The 12,685-nt window shown below is 54.1% G+C and overlaps 1 protein-coding gene across 1 annotated transcript in view; it reads left to right on the top strand.

Annotated features, from left to right (window-relative positions):
- Positions 1–11,580, top strand: part of HS6ST1 (heparan sulfate 6-O-sulfotransferase 1) — a 44,104-nt gene extending 32,524 nt beyond the window's left edge. The window contains exon 2 of the mRNA XM_044242733.1: positions 8,048–11,580. Within this exon, the coding sequence (XP_044098668.1) occupies positions 8,048–8,756 (709 nt within the window). The 3' untranslated portion in view covers positions 8,757–11,580. The remainder of the gene's footprint in view (positions 1–8,047) is intronic.
- The last annotated feature ends 1,105 nt before the right edge of the window (positions 11,581–12,685 follow it).

The following is a 12,685-nucleotide window of genomic DNA, read 5'->3' as shown; positions in this document are numbered from 1 at the left end:
ACCCCTGTGAGCTCAGCTGTCACATAACTGATAAAGTGAGCTATACAGAGATGGTTGTGGGCTGACTGGCCTGATGCCCACAGGCAGGTGGCAAGAGGGGGAATGACTTCTGAGGACAGTGAAAAGGTGCCATCACCCTGATCCAAAACCCCAGAGCAGAGCAGGACCTGAGCAGAGCTGCCTCTCGGCTGTCACCCACTTGCCCCCCACTTCCTCCTCCAGGATGGTACTCAAAGCTCATTTGCTGGTCCTTGCAGAATTTTCTGTGTGCTATGTTGTCAACAAAGCAGGGCTTCCAGACCAGAGGTAGAGCTGTCCTATAAAAACTCAGACTTAAAACTTAAGAGTCGGCCACTGCCTGACAGCAGTGTCTGGACCCAGGAACGAGAAACTCTCCTTGCCCACTAGGATCTTACACGATTGTGAGATGCACTAAACTGTGCACACAAAAATGGCAGAGCAGCTAAGTGCACAGAAAGCGCTAACCCTGAGTCATCAAACACAAAAATGCATGGTACAGGCAGTAAATCCTGTGGGCTGTCAGGAGTGATTGCAGCCCATGCAGACTAGAATTAGTTCACAGCATAAAATTTCTTTGAAGTCCTGCATTTTATCTTTGAAATCCATGTGCATGCTGCACTCCATGCCGTTACCCATTTGAGCTGGTTTTTTCTGACAGATGAACAAGGCCCTTCTTGGTCTGGCCCTGCCTGCACGTTGAGCCTCCACTGTCCCCCTCCTCAAGTCACTCACCATCTCCGAGAAGCCCCCCGACCGTGCCCCGTTTGGGAGTAGTTCCCCTCCAAGGGCCCTCCACCCTCCCATTTGTCACCTCCCACTGTCCTTGTGGGTCCCACGCCACCCAGCCCAGAGCACTTGGACACTGAATAACAGCCATATCCCGCTTCTAAGCCTGGAATTTGTCCTCTGTGAAAGGGGAGACGGGCCTGCCCCCCTGCTGTGCCTAGCAGACTGTGAGCCTCAGTAACCATGGTGGCCGTTGCTGGTGTGAGGGACGTGGGGGCATTGCCAGTTTGTGTCTTTGCTGTGCAGGGCACTGACTGGATGAGTGGCGGTGAGCACCCCCTGTGCTTCAGGCCTCAGAGAAGATGTGGGCAGGGCTTCCTCGTCACTCCTCTAGTTCCAGTACGTGCTCTGTTTGGGGGTGATAGTGCTGTCAGCCCTGCTCCCTCGCCATAGGCAGGATGGTCTGGGCAACTTCCCGGGCCTGTCCCAGGGCAGAGCAGGCAATTGTGCTCTACAGAGACCTGTCCCGGAGGTCAGGGTACCATGGCCACCCATTTAGGCCAGCCCGTGGTTTAGGGCTGTGCCAGAAACTTGCCACCCCAAAAGAGCATAACTTGCCAGCCAAGTCACCAAACAAGGTCCCTGCATTGGGATTGACAGCACTGAAGGGGAGCCCCAAGAGTGGAGCTGACCCTGTTTGTACCCTAAGGCCCTCCTGGTCGGGAAGCTAACCACCAACTGGATGCTCCAGCTTCGGAGAAGTTGTGGTTCCTTCCTAGAAAGGCCACAGAGCAGCCAGCCCACTGATGCATGGTTAGCTCGCAAGCCAGAGGCAGCCCCTACTGGCCTGGAAAACTGGCCGCCCTCACCATCCCCAAAGCTGACACCTACAGGGTACTCCAGGAACTTCCCCTACCCCCTACTCTCTGTGGCAGTGTTAACAGGTGGGGGGCAGGGGGGATGAAGGCAGAGGGAGCATGGGAGCAAAGATAGAGGGGACTAGTACACTTCCCCTTCTGCCTTGAATTTTTGTATCACCTCATCACCTTTTTTTTTTTTTTTTTAAATAATTTTGACATCTATGTGTGCATCGTTAAATAGTACTTTCTTTGGCTATGTTTATATTTGGAAACTATAAACAGTATCATACTCTTAAATTTTTTTAATTTGCCTTTTCTTTGCAATATCTTATTCGTCAGATTGACCAGAGTTTTTGTAAACAGTTCGTCCATTTGTATTGCTGGGCAGTATTCCACTGGAATATACAGCTGCTTCTGTACCCGGGCCACTGTGGCAGAGGTTAGGGGCTGTCACCAACAGTGCAGCTAGGGACAGTCTTTCCCATACCTTCCAGCATGCTGCAACAGGGTTTCCCTGGGTCCTGTGCCTGTGAGAGGCATCTTGGGTCCCAGGGTATGTGTGTACCTTCAGCTTTCCAGTGGAGACACTCCATAACAGCTGTCCCCAATTCACGTTGCATGAGCAGGTGTTGAAGGTAGCATTGCCCTGCTTCTGTTTTGCCTGTCTGGTGGATATCACATTGGGGCTCAGTGTGCCATTTTCTCAATGACTAATGAAGGGAAGCATTTTTCCATATGCTTTTTGGCCAGTTTCCTCCTTGCTATATTTTTAATATTTTAGTTAAAATAGTCTACATATGGGCGCCTGGGTGGCTCAGTGGGTTAAAGCCTCTGCCTTCGGCTCAGATCTCAGGGTCCTGGGATCGAGGCTCGCCTCGGGCTCCCTTCTCAGCAGGGAGCCTGCTTCCCCCTCTCTCTCTATCTGCCTCTCTGTCTACTTGTGATTTCTGTCTGTCAAATAAATAAATAAAATCTTTTAAAAAATAAAAAATAAATAAATAAAATAGTCTACATATAGGCTTCAGGACAAACAGTTCCAAGAGGCTTATAGTAAAAACCAACAGATCTGCTTTTGCTTTCCATCCTCCCCAGATTATCACTTGAAGCTCTCTTCAGTATTCTTCACATACTTACTTCTGTATTTCTAAATAATTTATGGTGCTATTTCTTGATTTACTGATTTAAACATTATCTGTTTGCTTTATGTTTTGGTAGATGAAAATTAAATGTTCCTAAGCTTTTGCACATCCTTCTCCGTAGCCCACCCATACTCCCAAGTAGAGTGAAAAGCTTGAGTTTTTATTAAATCAATAGTCACTGTTGACATTATGATGTCTCTAAAAGCATTATTTACTTCCTTTGCCTAATTGAATGCTTTGTTTTCTTTTTTATATTACTCCTTCTTTTTTCCTAGAATTAATGTTAGCCCAATTTCTTTTACTTCCTCTGTGTTTCATCTTCATAATTTATTCCAAGTGAATTTTTTTCCACAAATGTTCTGTTACAGCAGGTAATCTGTCCATGCCCCTTTTTCCTGGAACCCCTGCTCATCTCCTCCTGGGAGACCCAGTGGGGTGTACAATTTTACCTTCTCAATCTCTCTCTGGGTTGGAGTGCCTGTCTCCCATGCTAAACTTTTTGTTGTTACTATTTACTGTATAAGATACCTAGTCCAATATCTTTCTAAAATAAGATTATAGAAAATAAATGTCTCCAGTCTCCCCTCATGTTTGCTTGATGGTTTGGTGGGGTCTGACATGTCACTGGTCATTTTCCCTCAGCATTTTGAAGCCATTATTTGTATTATTTGAAGCCACTGATTTGTCGCATATGGTATTGCCACAAAGTGGGTCCCTTTCTGACAACCAGTTCTCTGCATGTATTCTGTTTTTCTGTGCAGGTGCTGTATGGGTCATCTTTCTTTTAATCCTGGTCTGGTCCCCACATTCACTTGCTGAGCACTTGGGGAGCCATTTCAGTCTAAGTGAATTATATACTCCAATTCTCATTATTTCCTCATCTCCTCCCCTCTGCCTCCATACTTCCCTTTTTCTGGAAACCTTGTCATTTGGCATTTGGACCACCTGAATGGACAGATCCTGCTGGAGAGTGATAGGCAGAAAGCCCCTGTTTGAGAGGGACCCCAGATGTCAGTGCAAGAAGAACTTTGCTCTGGGGCAGGGTCTCGATTAGCCTGGTGGCAGCTGTCTGGACACGAGAAGGCGGGTGCTGGAGATACTAGCGAGGGTGCGCACTGTTGTTTGGCCCCTGCCAAACACTCATATGCCTGAGTCATGAGCCCCTTGGCACCTTCACAGAATGTACATCAGAATGTCACATCTTGGGCAGGAAGCTGCCTGATCTGGGGTGTGGTCGGTCATCTGTGGGGGGGGGGGCGTGGAGGTTCTTCTGCCCCACACTGCACTCTCTCTTCATTTCTGGACAGGGCCCCCATTCCCTCTTTCACCCAACAATAAACCAGAACATAAATAGCCAGTGTGTCCCAGCAGAGATCAGAGTGAGGGAGATGGGAGCAGGACTCCTGGGCAGAGGATGGCCAGGGTACAGGCCTGGAGCCAGAGTGCCTGCTGTGTCATGGCAGCAGTGAGAGTGAGGACCAGGGTGGACAAGGTGGAGGTGGGTTTCAGGCTCGCTGAGGAGGCCAGCAGACTCTGTGTATGCGCCCCTGCAGGGGCTCTCACACTGTCCAGACAACAGCTGGGGAGTGGCCGGGTCTGCTGGCCCCTTGAGCAGATGCAGAATCTGCCTGAGCACTTTTTCTCCACCACAAGCCATGTCTGGGAGGACAGAATGGAGGAAGGGGACACACTGCTCAGGGGCATAGCAGTGTCATGATGTCACAATCGTGTGGCACAGAGAAGGTGTCACATACTCCATCCTGATGCCCTTCTGAGTTATCCTAGCACAGGTGAGCCTCTGTTCCTGTCCACCTGGACCAGCACCCAGGGGTGCAGCAAGGAGAGAAGCGACTCCGCTTCACACGGGCATGTGGTGCCCAGGGTGCCATGGGGTCAGCGTGAGCCTGAGGCTCAGGGGAAGTCAGCTTCTCCAGCTTCCCCAGACAGCACAAACAGGAATCCCCAAAGACTGGAAGACTCATGTGCATCTTCTGGAACCTCCAGATACACGAGCACATGCTGTACCCTTGGAGACCCCTCAGTTACCCCGCCCATGGGGCCCTAAGCCCTCCACCACCCCGGCATCTCTGCCGGAATCAGCCCAGCTATCTCACCAGCCACAGGGCAGCTTGTACCACAGGCTTTGAAGAAGCAGCCTGAACTCCTCTTGCCTCATGACTTACTGTGTGACCCTGGGGAGGTCACACACCCTCTCGGGCTAGGAGCAGAGGAACTTGAAAAGCAGGTAGGCCTGCCTCCGTGGCCAGGATTCCCATCAGTTGTGGCTGGCCAGATGGCAGCTGTAGGTCACTGCATCACCTTAGCTGTCTGACCAAAGTCAGTACAACAGGAGAGACTCACAGGCAAGGGCTTCAAAGACGACAACACCTGGTTTCCCCAGGACCTAGAGGCACTAGCAGTGAGAGAACTGATGGCCCTGTTCCCATCACAGGGACCAATGAGGGTGTAGGAGAAGCTAAGCCTCCACCAAGCCTGTCCCCATGGTAGGATGGAGGTGAGTGCTGACACAGGACCTCAGCCTGAAGACTGGGTGGCACACACTGGGAGGGGTGCCTGTGCTCTGTGCGCACAATGTGTTCTTGCCCTCAGAGGTCACCTTGGGGCCATGTTGAACTCCATCTGGCCTTGGGTGGCACCAAGTAGACAAGCCTCTCTGCAATGGAGACCTCAAACTCTGCCTGTCTGTGCTCAAGAGAAACTACCAGGCTAGCCCATTTCCATGTGAGTGGTCAGGGCCCCACAGGAGTGGAGGAAGTCCAGGTAACCCTCAGCCTCCACTTGGGGCCTAAGGGCACATGCAGGACCCAACAGAGCAGGCCACAGACACCTGCATTTGGGGCTGCCTCTGTTCATAGACATGTTTCCGGGTGCTTCCCTGTGTGTCTAGGCCTCTTCAGAAGCACTTGACATGGTCAGGATTTATCAGTATCTTCTACTGCATTTCTAGAAAGTTGACCCTTAAATGAACTGACCACATTTGAGGGCTTTCTCACTGAGCCAGGGTCTGCAGAGGAGAGCCGCGGGGAGTGGGGGGGCACCCACCTCCCACCTCCCCACCCCAGTGCTGAAACCCCTGGGGACCTAAACTCTCAGGCTTGGTGTCCTCCACAAGGGGCTGAGGTGCTGTGTGAGGTGACCTCTCTGAGGCACCTTCTGTCCTGGCTCCTCTGACTATTGCAGTCTTGACCCTGGGGAGTCATGTTGGACTGCTTAGCACACACACACGAGCTGGCTTCCTTCCTGCCCACTCCCTCCCCTGAGGGAAGCTCTGGTCAAGGGAGCTGAGAGGTCAGTGTAAAGTTACAGCTGTGAAAGAAGCCTGAGGGGGTGTCGTGTCTGCAGCATGAGGATCCCCTGGGAGGTGGCCCTGCCTGAGTTCTGAAGGGTGAGCCAGAGTCAGCTGATGAAGCAGAGAGGGAAGAGAATACAGCTTGTGCCAGGGCCCTGGAGTCTCTCGCCAGGAGCCTGCAAGAGGGTCAAAAGGAGGTCCCGCCAGTCACTGAGGGCCTGGGAGGGTGCAGGTGGACCATTGCGCATCTTCCAAGGGCAGCAAGAGGCACTGAGTGCATTCCACAGGAGCTGGGGTCAGGCGTGGGACACAGGGAGCTGGAACGTGAGCTGCCTGCAGAGTCCCAAAGCGAGCGGAATGGTCAGGTCCGTGAGAGGGCTGGGGCACAGTACGTGGGAAAGGCACTTCAGAGTGAACCATGGCCTGAGGCAGAGACCTCAGAGTGGAACCCAAGCATCAGGGAGGAATTGGTAGTCAGGATCTCTACTCCCTGCTGAGAAAGTGGCCCCGACCCCACTGCCCAGGTGCTCTCCACTGCCTTGTCCCCTTGCCCTACCGCCAGGGTGACAAAGCCCCAGCCCCTGGAAGCCACAGGGAATGTCAGGTGGCCACATGCTGCCCTGTCTCCTCAGCAGTCTGCATGGAAGGACCTGCCTTGCCCACTGCCACCCCTCACCCCCGCCCCAAGCCTTTGACTGGTTTCCCCTCTGGCCGGGCTCTGCTTGGGGGATCCCAAGGCCCCTAAGGAAGGTGCTCCAGCATTTCCCCCCTGCAGTTTCCTAGATGTTTTTCCCTCAGCCTGGGGTGGCCCGTAGTGGTTCCCCACCACCTTTTGCCAGTCACCATGCCTGTGCCCCAGGGCCCCCTGGGAGATGTGCAATCAGATCAGCACATTGTCAGCAGCCCTCAAGGAGCTTTGCGTCCCTGGGGCTCTCCCAGGGGCCGGAGTGAAGGGTAGTAGATTTGTTGGGTGCTCTTGTTGGGCCTCAGTGAGGAGGGGGTGCTGTGGATGTGCTTTCACACTGCTGACCGGGGGTGGAGGGGGGCACTTCCTTCCTGGAGCTTCCCCAGCCCTGGAGGAGAGGCTTCCAAGAATAACCTCTCTGGCATTGACCCACACCCACCAGGCCCGTCACAGGAACATCTGGCAGCCGCCCCACTGCCCACTGTGTCCTGGTGCCATCAGGCCAGTCATCCTGCTGGGCAGGGACATGAGTCATCTGGGTGCCTGTCATATAGAGAGTCATTTCTGCCATGGTACGGATGCCCCTTGCATACAGCAGGGAGAGTGGCATCTGGAGGGATCCCTGACTTCCTGGAGTGGAAGCAGTTCCTGGAAGACAAGATAGTAACTGATAGGTCACCCGGTGGGGGGAGGGGGGGTGGTCCCGGATTGGGTGGTCTATTGGTACCCCTCCCCTGCTGGAGCAGGAGGTGGCATGGGCCTCCTGGAGGCCCCAAGTAGGCCTGCACATGCAGCCTGGGACTGTGAGTGACTTATGCTGAGTGGCCCCTTGAGTAGCACCTAGCCGGCCACTGTGAGCAGCTCTTAAAACCACTGGTTCCAGATGGCATTGGCTCTGGGGCCCCATATTCTGCAACCCCACAGGGCAAAGACAGGGTGTCCTTCCTGAGGAGTGTGCAGACAGGAGGGCACCCTAGGGTTCAGGAGACAACCCTGGGCCAGGGTTCAGGAGGCACTGAGGCCTGAGGGACAAAACCATGACCATCATGGCTGGCCAGCACAAGCATGGCCATGTGCCCTTTGGAGGTTCAGTCACATCTCAGATCCTGGGTTTCTCATTCAAAAGTGGCTGTTAGGAGGACATAACGGTTGGTATGAGAGGTGCCTAGGATCCCCCCAGGATACACCCAAAGCAGTCAGCTTTGGGACTCCAGCCTCCTCTATCCTTCATCCCAATGGTCCCCAGGTACTCCACACAGTCCCCCTCTGTGTCCTTACCTTACCGCCTGTCCCCTTCTCATTCCAGGAAGTTCTACTACATCACCCTGCTGAGAGACCCCGTATCCCGCTACCTGAGCGAGTGGCGGCACGTGCAGCGGGGGGCCACATGGAAGACGTCTCTGCACATGTGCGATGGGCGCACACCCACACCTGAGGAGCTGCCACCCTGCTACGAGGGCACAGACTGGTCGGGCTGCACACTGCAGGAGTTCATGGACTGCCCGTACAACCTGGCCAACAACCGCCAGGTGCGCATGCTGGCCGACTTGAGCCTGGTGGGCTGCTACAACCTGTCCTTCATCCCTGAGGGTAAGCGGGCCCAGCTGCTGCTGGAGAGCGCCAAGAAGAACCTGCGGGGCATGGCCTTCTTCGGCCTTACGGAGTTCCAGCGCAAGACGCAGTACCTGTTCGAGCGGACGTTCAACCTCAAGTTCATCCGGCCCTTCATGCAGTACAACAGCACGCGGGCGGGTGGCGTGGAGGTGGACGAGGACACCATCCGGCGCATCGAGGAGCTGAACGATCTGGACATGCAGCTCTACGACTACGCCAAGGACCTCTTCCAGCAGCGCTACCAGTACAAGCGGCAGCTGGAGCGCAGGGAGCAGCGCCTCAAGAGCCGGGAGGAGCGTCTGCTGCACCGCGCCAAGGAGGCGCTGCCGCGGGAGGACACCGAGGAGCCCGGCCGTGTGCCCACCGAGGACTACATGAGCCACATCATCGAGAAGTGGTAGTGGTGGCCAGCCATGGGGGGTGGCCCCTTGGGGGCGGGGGGTGGGATGGGGAGCTGAAACCAGACAGAGAACCCACGCAGACCTCTGCTGGGAAGAGGGTCCCAGGTGCGCTCACCAGGAGGCAGATAACGTGCTGAACAAGGATGACGAGTGGGACGTGTCGCCGGCGAGGCTCGTTTTCACTGCTCTCAGACCACCGTGTGAGGAGTCAACCAGTGCAACCCTCCAGAAGGGGGCTATGCTTGAGGGGCGCCCCAGGCAAGGGCCGCAGGCAGGTGGCGTCCGTGTTTTCCCGGCCTCCACTCACTCACAGTGGCCGAAGTTCTGAAGACAAGAAAAAGCAGAGTGGAGACAACACTCACCCCACCAGGATTGCGTCCTACACCCACTGTGCACCCCTGCTTGCTCTCTTCCCACCGCAGGCCAGCAGCGGCCTGACACCAGCTCCAGATACCCTCCCAGGCTCGGGCCACCCAGGCAGTCCCTTGGTCCCTGGGGCACCTGGGCCAGAGTGAAGCCCGTCCCTGGGCACACAGGCAGCCCCTTGAGGTGTCCTCAGGAATGGAGCTCCTAGCTCACCCATCTTCGATGGTCAGAGCCCACCTCACCTAAAGCCGAGAAGACTGTAGTCCTTCCCTCCTTGGGAAGCCCACTCTCTCTCTGGCCCAAGGTAAAAACACATAGTCTAGCTTTACGCTTTGGGTCAGGAGATCAAAGCACACCTCTGGAGCCCCTCCCCCCCATTTCCCACAGTCCTCAGGCTGAGGAGGGCTGCAGGGAGATAGGCCCACATGCACTGCCCCCCATTCTTAAGGCAGAGTGCATCCCAGGAGTGGGAAGTCTGTGTCCAAGGATGCTACCACCTGTGTCCAAGCAACCCCCCTTGCCTTTGGGGATGTCTTTGGGGATGGTGTGGCTAGCCATACCAGCTAGACAGGAGGAGAATTTCCCCTGCCCCATATACCTTTCTGGCCCTCTGAGATACAGTAGACTGTCCCTGGGCCCCGGGATCATACCCACTGTTCCCACAACCCCATGTGCAAAAGTACAATCAGGCCTCCACTGGCTAGAACACAGCAGACTGTACCTGCTGCTCATGAACCATATCTTGGGGCTTTGGTGATTCTATATGGCCAGGAGAGGGGCCTCAGACTTTCAGATTTTCAACTAGAGTTGGAAGAAATGCTCTCGGTGGCTTCCTAGTACCCAGATACACAGCCCTTCCCACCCCAGGCTCTCCCTGCATTGCCCTTTGCCCGCCCCCTGCCCACCAGCAGGTCAGACCCTATTCTTGACAGCCCTACAGTTTGGAGAAGCCATGTTCCATATCTGTTGTAGACCCTTCCTCCGTGCCCTACCCCTCTTGTGCTCCAGGAAGTCAGGTCACTGTCTCCTGTGGGGGTGTTTTTCCCACATGAGGCCCAAAACCTGGATTCTGGGGAGCAGAGTGTGAGTCCGGCACCCAAGGTGGTTGAGTGCCCTGTCTCTCCAGGAGAGGACCCACACGTGCCTGCAGGCACAAGGGTGGTGAGGGCCAGGGCTGGCATGTTGGAGGGCGGCAGCCTCACGGACAGATTCTACCAGGGGCCTTTCCCTGCCCCAGGTTGTCTTCAGCCATCACAGCTGTCCCACCAGAGAGGTGTGGAAGCAGGGAACCTTCTATAGCACAAGAAATGCTAATGTGTTATCAAATGAGGTAGCCACCAAGAGGAAGCAGCCTCTGATCTTTGCCTGCCTGCGGTGGGATGGTGACCATACCTCCTGCTTCCTACAACGACCACTTCATCTTGTAGTCCCAGGGCAGTGGTCCGCAGCCTGGAATAGGCACCATGCTCACCCAGCCTGGGACCACTGCCAGAGTGGGTGCATCATGCTGAGCAGGCGAGCATCCAGGAGATACAGTGGTTCTCTTGGGGTAGTGAAGGTCAGCATGGGGGATCCATTCCAACACTCATCCTTTGAGATGAGCATGCTCCAGGGAGGAGGGTGGGACACATTCATGAGAACTCGGGGGTCTCGCACAAGTATGTCAGGTGCTGGGGGCTTTCTGTGGCCTCCATCGGGAGGTGGTCATTTTCAGGGCATACATGGAAAGCTCGGCCATGTTCTGCCCCAGTCCCTGGGCACCTGGCCTTCCTCGAGGTGGGTTTCCTGTGTGTGTAGGCTTGGGTGTAGGATCTGTTCTGTACATATTGGAATGTTTTAACTTATGATCCGTTGTCCCAGTTCACACGGAAACACGGGTCTCTCCTTGGTTTCTTTGCTGCATCTGGAAACCGGTCCCATCCGGGGCCAGCACTCAGGCTGAGGTGCCCAGAGACGACAGCAGCTGCCAGTGCCCCTAGGCCCCTCGGACCTCCAGTCCAACACCTCCACTCAGGCCACCTCTGTGGAGGTGAAGGTTCCTTGTGCCTGCAGCATCTCAACCGATGCTGTCACCTGCTGGGGCTCCACAGAAGGGCAACTCGCCCAGGGGCTCTGCCTAGGGCCACAAGGACAGAGGCAGCACGCAGTGAGCAAACAGCCCACTCCCCACACAGACCTGCAACATACCCTCCCGGAGGAGGAACTAGGGACGGCAGAACTGTCCGAGCAATGAGTCTGTGACCTTGTTGGGAACTGGAAGTGTTTAACTTGAACCCAGGAGCGTTTAAAGCTTTATTTATTTATAGCTTCTTATTAAAAAAAAAAAAATGTTGAGAAGAAATCTTTTGGTTATTCATATAAGACAAGTTGGTGATGGAAAAGCAAGTCATAATCATCTAATTGTTTTTGTCTAGGTCAAGAATGAATGTTAGCAGATGAAATAAACCCTTGACAAGGAGTGTGGGTGTGCTGTGGTCTGTGGTGACAGCCATCCGTTCAGCATCGTGTGGCCAGACCTTCAGGGTTTGATTTTCAAAGGGAGCATCTGAGCAGAGGGATGGAAGCGGTGGCGGGGGCCTCCCTCGGGAGTAGGCAGACCCCGAAGGAGGCATTCACGCACTTTCCCACTTACACAATGCTTTGTGAAAGGCAGCTGTCCTCACCCCAAAGCTCAATTTGGTAATAGTCCACAGCCGCACCTGAAAACAGGACCCCAGCTCAAAGTCAGGCTGAGGAACCAGACACCATGTGCTTCTCGGTGACCTCTTTCTCAACTTTTAATAAGGAAAGATCACAAACGACAAAGCAAAAGAACACCAACCCTGAGCCTAGATTTGCTTTAATTAACATTCTGTCCTTTTTCACTGTCCTGCACTCACAACACATGTGCACACATGAGCCCAGACACACGTGTCCACACTCTCACATACATTCAGACGCACAGTTTTCTGAAATATTTGAAAATAAGGCAATCCTCAGAATACTTCTAACCACAGCACACTATAGCTCCTAAGAAATGACATTCTGCTATAAAACTCAACCCATTATCATCTCCCCAAATTTAACATAAATTCACTAAAATCAGCTAATGTACAGTCCATTTCTACAGCTCCCCATTGTCCCCACAATATCTTCAGGCCGGACTGCTGAGCCAAGGGCTGTGCTGTCCTGCTGCTCCCATTTCCTTTCCCCCAGCGCTGTCCCACCCTGCACCACCCACTTTTTCCTTTCTTAGCACTGACATTTTAACATAGACCAGTTGTCTCTTAATAAACATCTGCATAAGTCAGGTGGTTTTCTCATGATCAGATACTGTCAAACATTGGGGCACAAATGCCACACGGGGGAGATTGTTCTGGCCACTAACTGATGGATTTTAGTTCTCCTGATGAGACAGGGAGGGAGAGCCCGTGCTTAACTTCTGGGTCTTGATGTGACTACAGGGCTGATAAAAAGCAGCTCACTGCCTTTTCTTCAGGGAACTGGATCTGTTCTGCTCAGAGCAGGGAGCTAGCTGTCACTGGATGGTGCTAGGTCCAGGGGCCGGAGCGCACCAACTTTGC

This window comes from Neovison vison, chromosome 3, assembly GCF_020171115.1.
Source record: "Neovison vison isolate M4711 chromosome 3, ASM_NN_V1, whole genome shotgun sequence".
Taxonomy (NCBI): domain Eukaryota; kingdom Metazoa; phylum Chordata; class Mammalia; order Carnivora; family Mustelidae; genus Neogale; species Neogale vison.
This window is presented reverse-complemented; position numbering and strand designations above follow the sequence as displayed.